General features: G+C 36.6%; 1 gene segment (V, D, J or C); it reads left to right on the top strand.

The window, feature by feature from the left end:
* The first annotated feature begins 19,881 nt into the window (after positions 1-19,881).
* LOC114028708 lies at positions 19,882-20,810 on the top strand. The segment is given in 2 exon segments: positions 19,882-20,050; positions 20,231-20,810. Coding segments are annotated over 2 exon segments (363 nt in total).
* Positions 20,811-21,303: the final 493 nt, after the last annotated feature.

The following is a 21,303-nucleotide window of genomic DNA, read 5'->3' on the forward strand; positions in this document are numbered from 1 at the left end:
TGTTTATCTGGATATGGATAGCATTTTCTTTCGTGAGTCCTTTGTACTTGTCTTGGATCATTGTGTTGCTGAGAAGAGATGAGTTGTTCATAGCTGATCATCACACAATGTTGCTGATACTGTGTACAATGTTTTCCTAGTTCTGCTCATTTCACTTTGCATGAGTTTGTACAGGTCATTCCAGGATTTCTTAAATCTGCTTGTTCATCATTTCTTATTGCATGATTTTTTAATTACACATCATTTCTTATTGCACAATACCATAGCTTGTTCAGCCATTCCCCAATTGATGAGCATCCCCTTAATTTCCAATATTTTGCTACCGCAAAAAGGCTGTTATAAATACTTTTGCACAGGTAGGTCCTTTTCCCTTTTTATGATCTCTTTGGGATACAGACCTAGGATCAAAAGATATGCACAGTTTGGTTATTCCTTTGGGCATAGTTCCAAATTACTCTCCAGAATGGCTGGATCAGTTCATAACTCCATCAACAACGTATCAGTGTCCCAATTTTCCCACATCCTCTCCAACATTTATCATTTTCTTTATTTGTCATATTAGCCAATCTGATAGGTGTGAGGTAGTATCTCAGAGTTGTTTTAATTTATATTTCTCTACTCAAAAGAGATTTAGAGTGCTTCTTCCTATGCCTATAGATTGCTTTGATTTCTTCATCTAAAATCGTGTTTACCTTTCTTAAGTTGCTTTTGTCCAATATGTTTTCCTTATATCTTTTTCTTCCTTTTGTTTTCTTAACAGGAAAGTTTACAACTCATTGATTCTGTTAAAAGTCCATTTTTCCAATTCCACCAACAATGAATTAGTGTCCCAATTAATATGGAATTATGTCTAAAAAGTTATTAAACTGCCTATACTTTTTGACCCAGCAATACCACTAATTGGTCTATTTCCAAAGACAATTAGGAAAAAGGAAAAGAACCTATATGTTCTAAAATGTTTAGGGCAGCCCTATTTGTGGTGGCAAAGAACTGGAAATTGCAGGGATGTCCATCAATTGAGGCATGGCTGAACAAGTTGTGGTGTATGGTTGTTATAGAATACTATTGTGCTATAAGAAATGATAAGCTCTGTGATCTTAGTAATATATGGAAACATTTGCACAAAGTAATGAAAAGTGAAATGAGCAGAACCAAGATAATATTGTATAACAGTAACAGCAATATTGTTTTAAGAATGACATTGAGTGTATAAGTCATTTTGATTTATAAATATCTAAATTAACTGTAAAGGACATATGAAGAAAGACACTATCTGCATCCAGAGAAAGAAATAATAAGTAGAAATATGTATAGATAATTTTACATATATATATGTTTCTGTCTAATGGTAGCCATCTCTGGGGTTGGGGGGAGAAAAAAAAGAAATTTACATGATAACTTTATTATATATTTAAAAGGAATAGCAAGTTGTACATAATACATTTGCAGTTTCATGTGCAATCATCTTTTTTATTATACTATGTTACAGAAATGCTTGTTGCATTCCATTAGTTAAAATAAAATAAATAAATGTGGAAAAAGTTCATTTCTCTTTAAAGGGCTATATTCAACTCTGTGGATAAAATCATTTTTAGTTGTATGTCATTTTCTCTTGAATTTTGATATATGTCAATTCCAATTCTTAGCTTTTCCTACAGTTTTTTTTTAATTAAGTCTTCTAGCCACTCTTGGAGTTATTATGGCTATTCCATAATCTTTCTAGAGTGATTACAGAATTACTCTTTCTCCAAAGAGCTTAATTCTGGAATTCTCTTAACCATGTGATTCCACTTTTCTTACCTTTTCCACAGTAACTACCTGGGATATCCCTTGGTGTCTGCACATTTTCTTTAGGGATTTCAGGCTCAATTTCTCACCATTAGACTCAATTTTTGTGGTCTAGAGCACTTGATGGATCAATCGTGTGTTTGTTGCACCACACAGAAGAACACGCAGACTTCCCCTCATATAAACCCCCATACACCTCAAATACCTCATACTTCCTCAGAATTATAGATAGACAAATAGATAGATAGATGTATATCTATTTACAAAAATTATTTTCAGATTTTGAATTAATTCCTAGAACAAAGGAAATCAGGAATATCTACCTATCTCATATAGTGTGCATATATGGACATATGTGTGTATATGTACACATATGTATGTGTATATGCATTGATACATGTATGTGTACACCCATACAAACTTTTAGATTAGTATAGGTTCCTGCCTGATCTAGTGACATTTCCTAACTCTGATCTAGTACCTTCCCACCAATCCACTATGGAATCACAAACCACAGGATTTAGATCCAGAACAAGGAATATTTTCTGTTGTAAATACCTCCTGAAGTATTGGCGCTATATGAACAGAATTTATGTCATAATTAGATTCCCTTTGGCAAAATATAAGAGATATATTTTTAGTAAATTTGACTAGATATTATGCCTAACCACAAGATGGAAGTAATTCATTATTGTGGTGGTGTTTTTTTAATATCTCCGCTGGGAGGAAAAATAGCAGAAAGAGAGTAGCATTTGTTTCTGTTAGGTTATATTTAGTAGAAGAAGTCTTTTGTTTTCTGGAGCCAACAAAGGAAGATCTTATGAATGTTGTAATTTGAAGAACCAGAGTCATAATCTCAGTCCCCTAAGAATTGGAGGAAGAATTAGTATGCTTTTTAGAGTTTCATTTATGATACTATGTCTTCAACTGGACTGTGAGTTGATTAATGTGACCTGGGACTGGGTATACTTGAGGAACACAGCTGCAAGTAGGCACCAATTCCTGCACCTGCACAAGTTTAGGACCCACTGTGCTGGATTTGTAGATTCTTCTTGCTCTGGCACATGGCCTCTACCTGTTCTGTAATACTCTACACAGCTGTTCCTGGCCAGACCTTTACCCCCATTGTGTGAAGACTTCTCTGTTTCCCTATGCTGACCTGGACTGGCAAAATGACTCACTATGATTTTTTCTTCTTGGATTTCCTAATCAGAACTTGGTATAATGTGTTTTGGAAATTTGTTTGGAGGAGTTGTGGGTTAGAGGTCAGCTGCACTTCTTCCTGCTTCTCCACCATCTTGGCTCTGCCTCTGATATTCTATTCTAATCCAAGTGATCGCTCAATTAATATGGGGTAATTTACATACTCTCTAGTAAATTGATCATTTTGTCATTATGGACAAGATAAAAAAAATTCAGGGATCTAGAAGTTCTTATCCATCCTTAGATCTTGTGATTTTATAATTTTTTTTAATATGTGAGGGGAATAGATTGATAGCCTATTTTATTTGAATTTATGAAAAATGAACATATGTATATACATGCACATAATATCTACAACACAATAATAGCAAAGGTAATGGTAAGGTATTGACTATTAAAGGTAGATGACTCATTGTGTTATGGTAAATCCTAGATGGGATGTATAATTCCTTTATTAGTAAAGTAAAAGCTAAAAAGTCTTGAATGTGGACCTAGCAAAAATCTGTTTGTCTGACACCCAAAGACCAGACAATTATACTATGATTATGTGAGTAATGAGCTATTTTTCTGGCATAGATCCAACCTTTCATCTAGTTCTCAACACTAATACTTATTAACTGTGCAACTCTTGGCTAGTCACTTAATCTGTCCTGTACTTAGTTACCTCATTGGTAATGATCATGTCATTCTCCTGTCCCCAGTTCAGTAAATTTTAGTAGCTACCTGGTACTTCTAAGATCAAATATGAAGTCCTCTACTTGGCTTTTAAGACCCTTCATAACATGGCCCCCTACTACCTTTTCCAATCTTATTATACTTTACTTACCTTTATGTATTCTGTGATCCAGTGACACTGGCCTTTTTGAAGTTCCTTACACAAGATACTGTGTCTTCCAATTGTATGAATATTCACTGGTTGTTTTCTATACCTAGACTTCCCTCTTTTTCTCCTCATCTTCATCTCCTGGATTCTTTAAGTTCCAACTAAAATCCTATCTTTTACAAGAATCTTTTCTCAACTCATGCTTAAGGCTAGTTAATTCTCCCTCTGTTGTTATCTCTATTTATCCTATCTTTATCTTCTATGTTCATAACAGTTTGCATATTGTCTTCTTGGAGAACAGGGGCTGTTTCTTCCCTTTTTTTGTGGCTCCATCACTTACTTCAGTGCTTAGAACATAGGAGACGCTTGATAAATGTTTGTTGACTTGACTTTTCTTGACTTAACAGGAAAAGGAAGATATCAGAATAGATGATCTCTAATGTCTCTTTTAACTTTAAACCCATGAAATCACATAAGTGACAACATCAAGGGTTCATATGACTGGTAAAGGAGGTCGATTTGTCGTGCATAAAGAAGAGACAGCAGAAGGACAGCACGAGTATTGAATTGTTAAGCCAATATTTTAAAAGAATAACAAGTTCTTTAGATTGTCAAGGGACTCTTCTATGGAGTTTTTATGGAGACATAATAAAAAAATACATTGATAAAATATGGAAGGGCTTTGATTTGCATTGATGGAGCTAGGATCCTGCCACATGAAATCACAGGTGTATCAAAGCAAAGGAATAGTAGTAATAGTCCTTTCTTAAACTACTTGCCACAAACTTGTTAATTAGGCACTAATTAAGTAATCAATCAACAAGTACTCAAGCATATCATTTGAAAATATTTCATTTAGTTGGTTGAAAATTTTGCTTGATTTCAACATTAAGCAATTGCCACATAATTTGATGTAGCATGGTTATCCAGTTAGCATAATAACCATGGTTATCCATAGTTATTTTTAACAAAAATGGAAGTTTGCATGGAAAAATGCATGTAATGGGGAGTGTAGTATAGTTACTAACTCTCTATCTAGCCAGAAGAGGGCAGTGATTCTATGTTCAAAGTAACCTTCTTTGAAAATAATGGTTTCAAATCACTTAATAAGGAGATGAATGTACATCATGCGTGAAATGAAAGACACAATTCTGATTGGCTACAAACCTAGTTTAAGACTTCTCTGGGTATTCTGAAAAAAGAAGAGCTCTAAACATTGAAGACAAAGACAAAGTTCTTTTGACTTGGAGGTCCAAGTCAAGCATCCAAAATCACCAAATTAAGTGCTCAGTATTATTTATGAAAAGCAAAAAAAAACCATGCAGCAATTCTTGGCTATTTCATTAATGATACTCCGGCTTCAATTGAACTGTAAGTTTGGGGTTTCTGGAAATAGGAACAGGGATCTCCAGTGTTATTCCTCCAAAACCACCTGAGAAACAGAGAAGACTCAGTTTGGGGGTTCTTATGGGGATTATGAAAATGAAAGAAAAATTTTGGAAAATGCTAAACTAATAATGATCTCTTCTGCCTGTCATTTTAGGGGTCAATGGAGAAGTACAGGTAGAGCAGAATCCTCTATTCCAAATTATCCAAGAGAGAAAGAACTGTACTATCCACTGCAATTACTCGAGTGGGAGTTCTAATTACTTTTACTGGTAGCAGCAGATTCCAGGAGAAAATCTGGTGAATATTTTTATTTTGTCTTTAAGTGGAGCTGTGAAGCAGGATGGAAGATTAACAGCCTCATTCAACACTAAAGACCGGCATAGCACCCTTCATATCCAAGATTCCCAGCCTAGAGACTCTGCCACCTACTTTTGTGTTACAGACACAGTACTCACCAGGCACATGCAGCCCATGCATAAACCTTGCACCTGGGGCTCCAGACACACTCTTCTATGGGGTCTCCCGAAGTTTAACTTATGTCGTAGAGGTAGAGTAAGATATATACTTTCCCTACTGACAGTATTTCTCTATTACTCCCTGGCTAGAGATATTGTCATTGTCTCTTTGTCCTCATTCCACTGGAAATCTGTTCTTTTTTCTTAGATCTGGATACATAACAAATCACTTTGATGTCTTTTAAGTAATAAGGAATAAACTAATTTAGTCTAAATAGCAAGCATTATGACATATATGAAATGTGCAACAATATTCTTAACTTTTATAGCCAAAGCAAACTATCCCTTCTCCCAGTTTCCCAGGAGGAGTTGTGAATCTTATCTGTACCCTGTAACCTACCAGTTTCCAAGAGAATCTAGGCAATTATGGCCCCTTCAGTTCCCAGGCACATCAGGAAGTTGTAGATTGCTCAGTTTTTCTAGAAAACATGACTGCTGCTACTTGGGGTGTAATAGGTTTGATTCAGGAACTGGATAATACCTGGAACTTTCTACCAAGGCTCACGTATCTAAAGTGGAGGACCAAGCAGGGATCCTGGAAACTTCTATGTACCTACTTTTGGTTTCATGGCATTGTTAAAGGGCAGGAGAACTTTGCATGTCTGCAAACCAAGGCTGAAGTTTCATAGCCTATGAGAGATTTCCATTCCAAAATGACTGCCTTCTATTTATTTCCACCTTTAACTTTGCCCCCTTTGCTGCTTAACCTTGGTAGTCTCCTTTCCATTATTCTCCTTCACTAGGGTCCCACAAATAAGTTTCTTCAATAAGAGTTCACACTCACCGATGCATCACCACTGGCTGCATTTTGCTCATTATGATCAATTTACCACTAAAGCAGATTGACTAAAAAGTCATAGTCCTGAAATTCCAGGGCTACGTCAAAGCCATCTAAAGTTCTATGACTATATTTGAAAAGAGACATCATGAAAAGCAAAACAAAACAGCAAACATCCAGATTGGCAAGATGGTGGAACAGCTGTTTTCAGCACCACTCCAACTTAACAATGAAAAAAAAAGAAATATGCAATAATATATATTAAATCAAGCTGAATCAACAAGGAAACAAGGTAGAGATATCACACAAGGTAAAAGCCTTATGGAAAAACTGCAAAGGCTTTAAAGCTCTTCTATCCATTCTCTCTACATCTAGCCCTCTCTGTATAAACAACCAACGTAAGTTGCCAGCATAAGCAGTTAGCGTAAGCAACAACATAGTCATGTTCTGATCTGGTGGTTGTGTACTATCTGTACCTCTGATGTCAGTAAATTAATCTGAACCTCACTTCCCACCCACAAGAGGAAAAACCTTTTCTTCTACCCATTCAAGGTAAGGAAAGGGCATGCAATTATTGGAGAGAGAGGGGAGAGGTTACACAAGAAATTGAGCAGGCCTTGAGCTGGAAAGGGATGGCTAGAGAAGAAGAAAATTGTATGTCCAGAGAAAAAGAACTAGACTCCTAATTGTGGTCAGTTCTTTCCATGCAGAGACTATTATGGGCAGGGACTTGACTAGTTCCTATACTCTCCCAACTTGATGAGGTTGAGGACACCCAGTTTCAGAGGTCTATTCCAAAGAAAAACTGTGTGTCATAGAAGAAGGAAAACGGTCAGAAAGAAGAAGAAAATGAGGGACAAACTACTGGGAATACTAGAAAAAAAGATGTGGAATGCCAAAAAAGAATCCAGTAGAGAAAAGCTAAGTAAAAGTTCAATTCCCAAGCAGATAATTCAGTGTTGAATAGACAGAAGGAAAAATGAATAACTTTTTTTTAGAGTCATAGCCCATTGAATCCACCTGCTACAAAAGAAAATGAACCAAAACCACCAGTGAAAATAAGAATTCTGAAGATTCCCTAGAATTCTCCTCTCCTCTCCTCTCTTCCTCTTCCCTCTCCTCCCCTCTCCTTTCCTCCCCCTCCCTTCTCTCTGTCTCTCTCTCTGTCTCTGTCTCTGTCTCTGTCTCTGTCTCTGTCTCTGTCTCTGTCTCTCTCTCTCTCTCTCTCTCTCTCTGTCTCAGTCTGTCTCTCTCTCTCTCTCTGTTTCTCTCTCCCTCCCTTCTCTCCTCCAAGCTCAGATGCCATGATGGCATGACTCCTGGCAAGGGTTAGTAGTGATGTCTACAATTCTGCATTTAGTTTCCCAGTCCCCTTGTTTATTGCTTGGTCTCTTCTCTCTTGGTAGTTTGAATTGCAAGGTCAGAAGAAGAAAGACAGGAATTGAAACAGGGGCACCACAATGTACTGATAAAATGCATCCTAATGCATGACTTTTGATCCTGTCTCCAGTTAAAGCAGTAGGAGGGGAATGAATTTTTCATGCCAGGATCATAAGAAAACGTTTTGACAGTAGGTCTCTGTCTCCATGAATTATCACCCTGGGCCCAGGGAAAGTAATATAAGGAGATAAAATGGACAAGTAAGGGAACATATGACAATAGTAAATAAGTGGTACCTTTACTGGAAAGTTGGATGAGTTTGGAAAATAAAAGACTCCTGTAGAGATATTAGTGATTCAAAACCTGAATTAAATTGAAATCATCATTCTCTGCTTGGCATAGTGGATAGAGAGCAAATCTCAGAGCTAGAAAGATCTGGGTTCAAGTCTGATTGCTTATACATACTGAGAGCATAACCTCAGACAAGTCACTCTAAAATCTCAACGACCTAGTCAGGCAACTCTCTAAGTTAGGGCATCCTAATCTTTTATTTTGTGGCAGGGAACCCCTTTGGCAGGCTGATGCAGACTATGGATCTATTCAAAGAATAATGCTTTTAAATGTATGAAATAAAATACATAGACTTGTAAAGAAAATCAAATATATTGAAATACAGTTATCAAAATACTAACAAGGAAAAAAGCCCCAAATTCATGGATTTCAGGTTAAGAATCTACATTAAGACTAAAAGTTGCCAAGGAGTTGCCTACATGCATGGATGGGATCTTTATCACAGAGAGTTTCTCACACAAAGGAATTTACAAATCTGGGGTGGAAATGGTCCTTCCTGACCACTGGATGCCTTTGTTCATGCCATTCTTGTGATTAGTGGAAATAGTGTTAGATTTGAAGTCAGAGAATCTGGGTATGATCTCTGGCTCTGCTAATTACTATCTATGTAGAAAAGGCTTCATCTTTTGTTTTTGGTGGAGTCTTCTTGTGTTATGACTCACTCATAGAAATATCAGTACTTGGCATCACAAGGGCAATTCCTACCCTCTACTCATACCACACCCACTCCCCACTACTGAAGCTACTATATCTTATGGTTGAATCTGTACCCACTACTACCCTGGGTACACGCCAGTGCCATGGACTCAAACTTCCCATTCTTTTGGTTTGTGATGCAGCCCAGGAAAGCATAGTGCTTATTTGGAGATGACAGTCATACTGTTGTCATTCCCCATGAATGAAACTTTCATAAGTTTCTGTTTTTTACTATAAGCATATACCTTCCCCTATCCCAGAATATAAATGTCCTTTTAATTGCACTTCTAAAGTAAAACCTGTATCACTTGCTTACTCTACATCTTGGCTAATCCATATTCTTCTTATCAGACTCTCCCATACCCCTACTCCTTCCTACTTTCAATCTCCTTGAGAGAATGAAGAAATTATTACACATTTTTAATGTCCCCAGGGTGTATGGGAAGTCTATTTCCATCTATCCTCTATTTCTTACCTCCGGTCTTTACATTTGAGCAATGTTGCACTGTGTTGTACTCCACACAAAAGAAAAAGATTCCCTTATAAGGGATCACGATATTTATTCCACAGCATAGTGATTCACATCTTCCAGTCTCCTGAATTTAAGATTCTCTTAAATCTTTAGCTTCTTAAATAGTTTTGAACTCTTTGATTATTTTTCCTTCTTTCTAGTTCCTCTTTATGTGACTTCCTCCATTAGGATAAGAGTTCCTTGAGGTCAGGGGCTGTCTTGTGTATTCCATAATTTACAATTTCCTTCTTCTCTGCACATCATCAGAACTCTCAAAGATTGTGAGGTCTCTACTGTAGGTGGTTCCCTTTGGAAATGGGAACACATCAGTTAAAAATTGCATCAGACAAACTACATGAAGTTAAGCCCAGGGGCTAGTCACTTTCATACTGAGTTTTTCCTAGACAGATACACAGACCATTTTTCTCCTCTGAATGTTTCTATAACCTTAGAGAAATAAGTCTTATTAGAACATACAGAGGCCACACTCCCATAAGATACATCATCTTGGAAAATATAAAACATCTTCCAAAAACCAACATATGACACACCATTTTGGAAACTAATTGAGTTGATTCATCTCCAAGAACTACAAATATTTACACATAAGAGTGGAAATATGGGAATCTAGAACTCCACTATATCACCATGGTCATATGAAAGCCCTCCTTTGTGTCTCCAGAGAACCTACTACTGTTACTTTTTTCTTTAAACTTAAGGGCAATTAATTTTATGGCACCATACCTTGTCCTTCCTGTGTATATTTCCCTTTCTCACCCACTACTCTGTTGTAAACACTTGTTTAGAACAAAATAAAAGGCAGTTTGTCTTCATCTGGAAACATAATCCATTATAAAAATACAGCAAATAAACGATGCTTTTAAGAAAGCCAGGAAAATCCGAAATTTAAAAGATGCCAATTCATCAGGCAGTAATGAGGCATGGGGAAGAAAGGGAAAGTAGATAAATTCACCAGATTATAGTAGTGGCAATGCAAGCACATTCAGGCTGATAGAAAGTTCTGTGCAGATAAATCATTCCTTAAGCAAGCCAGCCAAAGCTATAACTATTACAATTATATTAAATTTTAGGTCTGTTCTCAATATCTGCCAGTCGTTCCTATTGGTTAGTAAAAACTACACTTCCAGTAGCCCTTGATGCTGTTACATGGTTACAACATCAATAGAAAAATAAGACAATTCCTGCTTTCAAGGAACTCACATTCTAATGGGGGAGAAAACTCATACAGAAAGTTTCAGTTGCAAGTCTGCATTTATGAACTATAAAATTCCCTTATCTGATCACAGTCTATTGTTATTTTACCTTTTCCTCTGCCTTGGAACTCCAAATCCCATTCTTCACTCTCATCATGACCTCTGATCTACCGTCCCCTTGGTTCTTTCTCAGGTCATCACCTCTGCATTGACTTCATTCTCTTCTCATCTCTTGACCCTTTGATAAACCATTTCAACTCTACATTGTCCACTTTTCTCTTATCTTATGCCTCTCATCCTATTTCCAATCCTAACCTGCCAAACTTCATCCTTAGATTACTTCCACCATCTGCAGCCTTTGCTTCTACTTATGTGCTGCTAAACAAAGTTAGAGAAAACCACAGAAATGTGCTGCCAGGGTCCACTACAAATTCATGCAGCATAATCTCAACCGGGCCCTCAGTGTTGCAAAGCAATCTGTTTATAACTCTCTAACTGACTCACTGTCCCACTCACCACAGAAGCTCTTCCAAATCTTTTCATCAGTTCTCAAGCTGCCTGTAACTCCCCCTCCCTCCACCTTCTCAGCTGAGAACCTTCTCTCATATTTCATTAAAAAAATTGAGGCCATTCACCAAGACCACCCTGTTCTTCCATCTCCATCATTTGACATCACTCAGAAGCCTTCTGCCAATTTCTCTTCTTTCATCCATTTCACACGAAGAGGTGCCGCATATCCTTGTTAAGGGAAAGCCCTCTACATGCATCAGAATGATCCCATTCTATCCTGTCCTCTCTGCAGACTACCTCCTCTATCATCTCTACTTTCTCACTTATCTTCAATCTCTATCTACTGGCCACTTCCCCACTTCTACAAACACTCCCATGTCTCCCGCATTCTCAAAAACCCCTCACTTGATCCATCCCTCCCTCCCAACTGTCATTCCATCTCTTTCCTCCCTTTTTGTGGCAAACTCCTTGAGAAGGCCATCTATACAAAGCACTTGTACTTTCTTTCCTCCTCCTCTGTTCTTGACTTTCTGCACTCTAGTTTCCATTCTCATAGTTCAACCAAAACTTATCTTTCCAAAGTTATTAATGATCTCTTAATCAACACATGTAATGACTTTTCTCAGTCCTCATCCTTCTTGACCTCTCTGCAGTTTTTAACACTATTAATCACCCTCTTCTTGATAGTCTCCTCTCTCTAGATTGTCGTGATACTACTCTGTACTCGTTCTCCTCCACTTGACTGACTATTCCTTCACAATGTATTTTGCTGGATCTTCATCTGGGTCATACTCACTAATTATGGGTGTGCTCCAGGACTCTGTCTTCTGATCTCTTTCTATACTATTTTGCTTTGTGTTCTTACTTATAGCATGGATTCACTTGTCATATCTATGCTGATGATTCTCAGATATGCTTATCTAGTCCTAACCTCTGTCACAACCTCTAGACTCACATTTCTAATTGCTTATTGGACATCTTGAACTGCATGTACCACAGACATCCTAAACTCAAGATATCCAAAATTGAACTTATTATCTTCCCTCCAAAGCTCCCCTCTCTTCCTTATATTCCTATTTTTGTTGAGGATACCATCATCCTCCCATCTATCCACACTCTCAGCGTAAGTATCATCTTCCACTCTTCCTTCTCTCTCTCCCCACCCCATATCCAATTAGTTGCCAAGTCCAATCAATTTTACCTTTATATCATTTCTCACTTATAAGCTCTTTTCTCTTTACACAGTCACAGCCCTGTTACAGGACCTCATCACATTATGCCTGGACTGTTGGTTGGTTTCTCTGCTTCTAGTGTCTCCTCACTCCAGTACATCTTCTACCCAGCTGTCAAAATGATCTTCCTAATAAAGCACAAGTCTAACCACGTTACCCCCATCTCATATTTAATCAGCTCCAGTTGGTCCCCATCACTTCAGGAATCAAATATAAAATACTCTGGTGCTCAAAGCCCTTCATAACCTGCCTCCCTGCCTACCTTTTCAGTCTTCTCATATGTTATTCACCTCTATGTACTCTGTAAGATGCTCTATCTATCAATCATATATATTTTCTCCTACTATGTCTAATACCTGGAGTCTTCTCCCTTCTCATCTCCATTTCGTGGTTTCCCTATCTTGTTTCAAGTCTCAGCTGAAAAATCCACCTTTTAGAATAAGCCTTTCCTGATTCCCCTTAATGCCAGGGCCTTTCCTTTGTTGATTATCTCCAATTTATTCTGTATATATCTTGTTTGAACATAGTTATTTTCATGTTATCTCTCACTTGCAGGGTTGTCATTTGGATCAAATGAGATAATGTTTGTATATAAGCTATATAAAGGCTCATTACCTTTTCCTTCCCCATATGTAATGACTCCTTAGATGTGTGAAAATCAATGATGTGTTGGTCTATTAAGATAAAATTTGCATTATGCTAATTCATATTTATATTGTGATTTAAGGTTCACAAAATTATCTCCTCCCAACAACTCTGTTGGAATACCAATATTTCCATGTTTTCTCTAGGCTCAAAGATGCAGTCAGTATTGAAAGCAATATTAGAACCTAGAACTCCAGACCCCAGGTTCTATGTGCTTTCAATTATACTAGCAAGCTGTTTTGTTGATAAAGAGCACTTCAGTCCCTGAAGAGTAAAGTGTTCCCTTACATTTCTATTTAATGTTGCCATATTCAGTAGAAAGAAAGTGAGGCATTTTCTGAAAAGAAGAAAGCTAGTTTAATCTTTTTAGGTAGAGTTGTGGAGGACTTCACCACCTCTCAAATGCCAGAGTATTAGGTACTTCATCTATTTCATCATACACATTCCTTGGGTCTTGTTTGAGATGCTCTATACAGTCAGAAGAGCAGTTGGTGAAAAATTGTAATCTCTTTCTTGTCTACATTCCCACACAGATACCCCAACATCTGAGGAGAGATAAAAAGAAAGAGTAAGCCTAGGTGCAGTAACCTGAAAAAATTTTTTATTGACATCTTTTGTTTTGTACATAACAGATTACTCCCAATATTTCTTCTTCCTCACCTTCCAGAGTGTCATTCTATGTAAAAATAATTTTTAAATAAAAAAGAGAAAATGTCATAAAAATTGATGAGTACATTAAAAAAGTCTGAAAAAAAATAAAAAGTACCACATCTGTGAACCTCCTACCTCTGCAAAGGAGTGGGAAGAGGTGTCTTCTCATATCTCTTCTTTATAGCCACGCTTGTTCTTTATAATTTTGCAACATTCACTTTTGGTTGATTTATGGTTATTCTCTTTATTTTCATTGCTGTAGTAATTGTTTATATTGTTTTCTTGGTTCTACTTACTTCACTCATCAGATCATGTAAATCTTTCCTTGCTCTTCATTATGTTTATAATTTCTCACAGCACAGTAATATTCCTTTACACTAATGTACCACAATTTATTTAGTCATTCCCCAACCAATGGGCAACTGCTTTGTTTCCAATTCTTTCCTACAACAAAAAAGTGTTGCTAAAATTTTGATGCATTTGGGGCCATTAAAAATAAATCAGTTACCAGGGGCAGCTAGGTGGTACAGTGGATAGAGCACCAGCCCTGAAGTCAGGAGGACCTGAGTTCAAATCTGGCCTGAGACCAAACACTTAACACGTACTAGCTGTGTGACCTTGGGCAAGTCACTTAACCCCGATTGCCTCACCAAAAAAAAAAATCAGTTACCTTCTTGGGGTATATGCTTAGCAATACAATCTCTGGGTCGAAAGGTTTGAATTTTTTAGTCACTTTACGTAATTATAAACTCCTTTTCCAAATGATTCAACATATTAATAGCCCCATCAGCAATGTCCTGGTGTAATTATCTTTTCATAATTTGTCTATTTTCATTTTTTTCATTTTTAACAATTTCTAGGTATGAGATAAAACTTCAGGGTTTATTGCATTTGATTTGCATTTCTCTAGTTCATTTTTTGTGGCATTCTTTTATATAGCTGTTAATATCTTGTCATTATTCTTTTGAGAATTTGGTGGTTTAGATAATTTTATCTATTGGAGAATTGCTTTTTGATATCTATTTCTATCTATCTATATATCCTATATAAGTTTTATACATATACAGATACCAATAACATATAAATGTTATTTCATATATGTGTTATATGTTGATATATTTATATATAATTACTTTTTTAGTTGCTTATATATCATGGATACCAAACCTTTATCTGAGAAATTTGATACAGAATTTTTCCTCTTTTAATTACTAAAATTTCTGTGTAGGGCTACATTGTCAATTTTGGCAGTCAATGCATTTGCCCACTACATTTAAGTCCTGCCCCAACCATGTACACTATCTATCCACACTCACTGTTTTTTTTAGTTCTAGATAAAAAGTAAAACCAATTCTGTCATTTAGAAAAGGTATGACAATCTATTCCCCATTGTAATTTTGTTTATTATTTTCCAAACCTAAATACTCTTCCCACGTCACCACTCTCTTATATGTGTTATCTCCCCTATTGGAATGTAAGCTACTTGAGGACTGGGATTATCTTTGCTTTTGTCTTTGTATCTCCAGTGCATAGCACAGTGCTTGGCACATAGTAAGCAATTAATACTTTTTCATTTTATTTTTTATTTATATATTTACATATTATATTATATTTATATATTATATATATTTATTTTATATTTTATTTTATTTTTCATATTTTTTTTTCATTCATTCTCATATGAAGATGAAAAATAGAAAGATTAAGAAATGTTCTCAATTCTAAAGCTAGTAACAACTCCATGAACATCTATGTAGAAGACCCTAGGCAGTACAACCAGGATATGGTGTGATGATAAGCCAAGAAGCTTTCATGTTCATCCATCCTTGTGGCAAAAAAATTCACTAGCTAACTATGCTGAAACTGTCAGAAAAGAAAGTCAGGAGGAAGTTGGCATTAGACCTTAAACCTCACCATGGTAACTTGAGTTGGAATTGACTTTATCCTACTTTCTATACAGTGGAAAAATAGAAGGACTAAGGAGGAATTTGATTATCACTCCCTTGATGCCATGGGAAATAGAAGTCATTTGGGGTATGGGCACAGAGAACATTTACTGCCTGATTCAATTCCTTGTTATTTGCCTTTCTATTCTATTTTAATTCAATGCCTTCTGAATACTCATAGCATTTGCATGGCTTGGCATAAAAAGATATTGGCAAGAACTCAGACTGTGGTTTTGAATAGTTGATTATTTAAAACAGACCACCAAACTACAGAAAGAGCAAGGTGGTCCAGAGTTGAGCAGGTGAGGGAAGGGGGAAGTGAATTGGCATTTGTTAACTGCCTGCTATATGTCAGGTATTATGCTAAGTGCTATAAAAATATTGTCTCATTTGATCCACCAGAGACCTACTGCTACCCCAGTTAAAATAAATGGTTTGAATTGACATATCCAGGTACATTTCCAAATCTGAAACCATGATTCCAAACAGAGTTGAGGACACCAATTCTATCTTACTTTCCTGCATTCTAAAGCAATCTGATCTTCTAGTTGATCTGAAATATATTTTGTTTTCTTGGTCAATGTGTTCATTTGTTGCTGTGATCAAAAAAATAATTTTCTACCAAATGACCCCATTAAAATCCTTAACAGGACAAAAAATTGGTCTAACCATTCTCCTGAGAAAAAACCATTCTCCTGAGAAAATATGACACAGTGAAGAGCAGACAGAACTGAATTTGGGATCAGAGTCCTGAGACTGATTCTTGTCTTTGCTACTTGCCAGTGCCATTTTGGTAAATTACTTTATCTTTCCAGGCTTCAATTTCCTCTTCTGTAAAATGAGGTGGTTGTACTATTAGATGATCTGAATGATCTCTTTCAATGTTAAATCTTATGACCCATTAGATTATGATATGATATTGCCCAGACTATAACATGTAGCTGGAAGAAAAATATGTCCACATGTACTTGATGGTAGTGACCTGGATGCACCTATCCCTGAAGGTACATAATGACCCGGGCCCAGAACTGATTGTTAGGTAGACATGATCATCATTGCACTGGAGAAACTGCATTATATTTTCAATGATCCAAACAGTTGTCTGTTTCAAAACCTATACCTTTACTTTCTAAAATATACTTTATTTTATCATTCATTTAAACAAATTGAGTTTTAAATTTTTTCCCTCTCTCCAGTCATTGAGAAGGCAAGCAATATGACATCAATTATACATGTGAAGTCATAAAAAAAAAACAGTTCCATATTACCTATGTTGAAAAAAAAGCAAGAAAAATGAAGTGAAAAAAGTATGCTTCAATTTGTACTCAGAGTTCATCAGTTCTCTTTCTGGAGGTGGTTAGCATTTTTTATTGTGAGCCCTTTGGAATTGTCTTGGATCACTGCATTGATTAGAGAAGCCAAGTCTTTCACAATAGATCATTGTTATAATATTGCCATTACTGTTTAAAATGTTCTCCTGGTTCTGCTCACTTCACATTGCATTAGTTCGTATAAGTCTTCCCAGCTTTTTTTTTAAACCATTACTCTTGTCATTTCTTATAGCATAGTAGTATTTCATCACAATCATATACCACAGCTTGTTCAGCTATTCACCAATTGATGGATATTCCCTCAATGTCCAATTCTTTGCCATCATAAAAAGAGTTGTTACAAATACTTTTGTACAACTAGGTCTGTTTGCTTTTTCTTTGATCTTTTTGGGACACAAATTTAGTAGAGATATTTTTGGGTCAAAGAGTAGATGCAGTTTTATAGCATTTTGGATGTAGTTCCAAATCATTCTCCAGAATGGTAGGACCAATTCACAGCTCCACCATGAGTACATTAGTGTACCAATTTTTACACATTACCTTCAGCATTTGTCATTTTCTTTTTCTGTCATATGAACCAACCTGATAGGTGTGATGTGGTACCTCAAAGTTGTTTTAATGTGTTTTTCCCTAATCTAACTTCTAATTTAAAGCATTTTTGATAGCTTTGATTTCCTCTTCTGAAAACTACCTGTTCATATCTTTTGACCAGTTATCAATTGGGAAATGGCTCTTATTTTTATAAATTTGGTTTGGTTCCTCATATACTTGAGAAATAAGACTTTATCAAAGAAATTTGATGTGCTTTTTCTCCACAGTTTCCTTATAATTTTGGCTTTAATTGGTTTGTGCAAAATCTTTTTAATCTCATGTAGTCAAAATTATCCATTTTAATTTCCCTGGATCCTCTCTATCTCTTGTTTGGTCATAAACTCTTCCCCTATCCATAAATGTGACAGGTAAGTTTCTCCATACTCCCCTAATTTGCTTATGATGTTATCTTTTATCTCTCAATCATGCACTCATTTTGACCTTAACTTGGTATGTGGTGTGAGATGTTGAAAACTCATACCTTTGTCAACAATGTTTTCCTGCTAAAACTAAATGGTTGCACATTACGCAAGATTCAAAATTACAAATAATTCAAAGGGCAAAGAGAATAGGCATAGTGAAAGTAAGTAGACTATAGCATGTTACCAAAAGTAACTTGAAAGTGAGGAGCATATTTAAAAAAAATTTTTTTTACAATAGCCTTGAACCTCACACTCATACAGAGCAGGGTCTAAACAAGTGACTAGTCTATAATAAGTTCTTTCTTAGTGGTGGATACATTTCACACTTACCAATAAGCAGATAATAACTACAAGTATTTATATCACCTTTTACTTATGTGATCTCATTTGATTCTCACAACAGCACTATGAAGTTGATGCTATAATTAACCTCATTTTATAGATGAGGAAAGTGAGTTTAAGGTTAAGTGATTTACCTAAGGCTATGTGGCTAATAAGTATTTGAGGCAGTATTTGAACTTAATTCTTCCTGATTTCAAGACCTGCACTCTATATGCCATGACAGTTGTTTGCCTTACAGATCACTCTATTGTTATACACAAGAGCAAACCGTGATGTCAAGAACATAAAGGGTCTTTTCTAATCCCAGATTTGTGGTCCTATGATTGTATGTGTGTGCATGTGTAGGTGTAATAAATGTATTGGTATTTTGATTCTAATTGGGAGATAGACAAGGGGAATAAATACAATGATATACCCATTTTATTTGAGATTTATATACACGCCTACAAAACTGAATCAATGGAAATGAAAAAGCATTGATTATTTTTGTAATAGAAAATCCTCACTGTATGAGATACAGCTGATGTCGGGTTCTTTCTTGATTGTTATGCCAGCTCAGGCAGCTCCAACAAAGCTGGAAAGGCTTTTAATATGGACCCACTGATAAACTATATGCCTGTTACCCAAGGACCAGATTAGCTAAGTCATGATCCTATGATTGAATTATTCCTATGTATATCCCCAACCTTTCAGCCACTTCACACTGATACTTTTAACTGTGTGGACACAGGCAAGTCACTTAACCTGTGTAATTTCTCCGTTTCTTCATCAGTAAAGTGAAGGAGTCAATTAGTGATATCTAAGGTACCTCTTAACTCTAACTCTGTATATAAAGTAGTATAAGTGACCTGATCAGAGATGTGCATGACTGGAAGAGAAGACATAGCAAGGGACAAGGGACAGCAGATAGTTTGTCTGACAGATGCATTTTTATCTCAAAGATATGAAAAGCAAAATCAGTCTTCCAGCATTTTAAGTAGTTCTCTAATGGAGGATTTATGGAAATACATGGGCAAAAAGGACTCACAGATACAGTGTGAAAGGGTTGTAAAGAGAAGATCCATACTCACAAACTCACAGATTCATACTAAGAATTAAAGTAAAGCGATACTAATTAATTATTTGTTGAACTCCTTTCCACATACCTTTACCATGCAATACAAAAAAAATGATCATGCGTGTAATTAAAGATATCACATTTGCTTGGGTGAAAGTTTTATTTGATATCAATACTACACTCTATTCATGTGTTTTATTCACTTACCATGGTCATTTACTGACAGTTTTAACTCCACCAAAAATGTGTTTGTTTGGAAGGATTAACGGGGTCAATGAAGTGAAGACATTTTGTTAGTCATTCTCTATCTGGCCAGAAGGGGGCAATGCTTCCATTTTCAGAACTCCTCTTCCCTGAATACCATAGCTCTGCTGCAGAGAGTGGGAAGGACTGAATACATGTAGTATATGAGACAGCAAGCAGCTGTGGTTGGCCAGACAGAAGTAAGGTCGAAAATCCCCAGGGGACTTGAAGAAGAAGAAGAAGAAGAAGAAGAAGAAGAAGAAGAAGAAGAAGAAAAAGAAACGTCTAAGGCAGAAGAAAAGACACTTTGACTGTGGGACTCTGGTATCCCAGGCTGAAAAAACTGAGTGCTCAGGGCTGTTAAGAAAAAAGTTGGGGAAATGGAGAAACACTTGATGGTTGCATTAATGATTCTCTCTCTTCACCGGAGCTGTAAGTTTGGGGTCTCTTGAAGTGGGAACAGAGATTGCTAGCTGTCATTTCCTAGAAGGATATGGGGGAGGAAAAGACTCAGTCCAGGGATTCCTAAGGGTGTATGAAAATGAAAGAAAATCTATGGAAAATGCTGAACTAATAATGATCTCTTGTACCTGTCATTGTCTTTTTGAACAGGGGTGAACAGTGAAGATTCAGTGGAGCAGAGCCCACGAACCCTGACTATTCAAGAGGGAATGAATGCTACCTTCTACTGTAATTATTCAAGCAGGGGTTCAGATTACCTGCATTGGTACAGGCAGGATCTAAGGAAAAGCCTGGTGAATTTATTTGTTTTGATTACAAGTGGGGAAGTGAAACACAATGGAAGATTAACAGTCACTCTCAACACTAAAGACCAGCAAAGCTCCCTGCATATCACAGCCTCCCAACCAGAAGACTCAGCCACCTACTTATGTGCTAAAGCACAGTGCTCCCCAGGCATCTGAAACCTGTGCTTAATCCCGGCACCTGGGGCTCCTGCCTCACTCCCTATCTCGGGGCCTCCAACAGTGAGGTTTACTTTATATGCTGCAGGGCTAGGGGCTGGGGAAGATATGTGGTTCCTATCGAGGGTACCTTGTTTCCCCTATCACACCCTGGACCAAATATTTCCAGTAGTTTATTGTCTCCATACTGCTAGAAATCCCCCATTTCCCCTTAGATCCAGATATGTTAATAAATCACTTAATTTTCATGCTGTTGTTGTTGTTGTTTAGTAGCTTCAGTCATGTTGGACTGATTGTGACCCTATTTGGTGTGTTCTTGGCAATGTGGTTTGCCATTTCCTTTTCCAATTCATTTTACAAATAAAGAAATTGAGGCAAACAGAGTTAAGTGATTTGTCTAGAGGCACACAGCTAGTAAGTGTCTGAGGCCAAATATGAACTCAGGTCTTCCTGACTCCAGGCCAGTCACTGTAGCTGGTGATTAATTTCTGAAAAAAAATTTTTTTTACTATATAATTTGATTGGTAGTTTACTAGTGAGCTGATGATGAAAGGAAACTCAGTTGTTTAAAATAATTTTTCATTGGTGGTCTCTCCTATCTGAGGGTGCATGTAAGCTTATCATTTATTTAGGAATACACACATGTTAGTCCTCATGCAAGTAGTAAAGAACGTAATTCATTCCAAGCAGCAAACATTGTGATATAAAGGACATGTATTAGCAATGATATCTCCAACTTCCATTGCCCAAGCAAGTTACCTG

This window comes from Vombatus ursinus, unplaced genomic scaffold (assembly GCF_900497805.2).
Source record: "Vombatus ursinus unplaced genomic scaffold, bare-nosed wombat genome assembly UNPS02014894.1, whole genome shotgun sequence".
Taxonomy (NCBI): Eukaryota; Metazoa; Chordata; class Mammalia; order Diprotodontia; family Vombatidae; genus Vombatus; species Vombatus ursinus.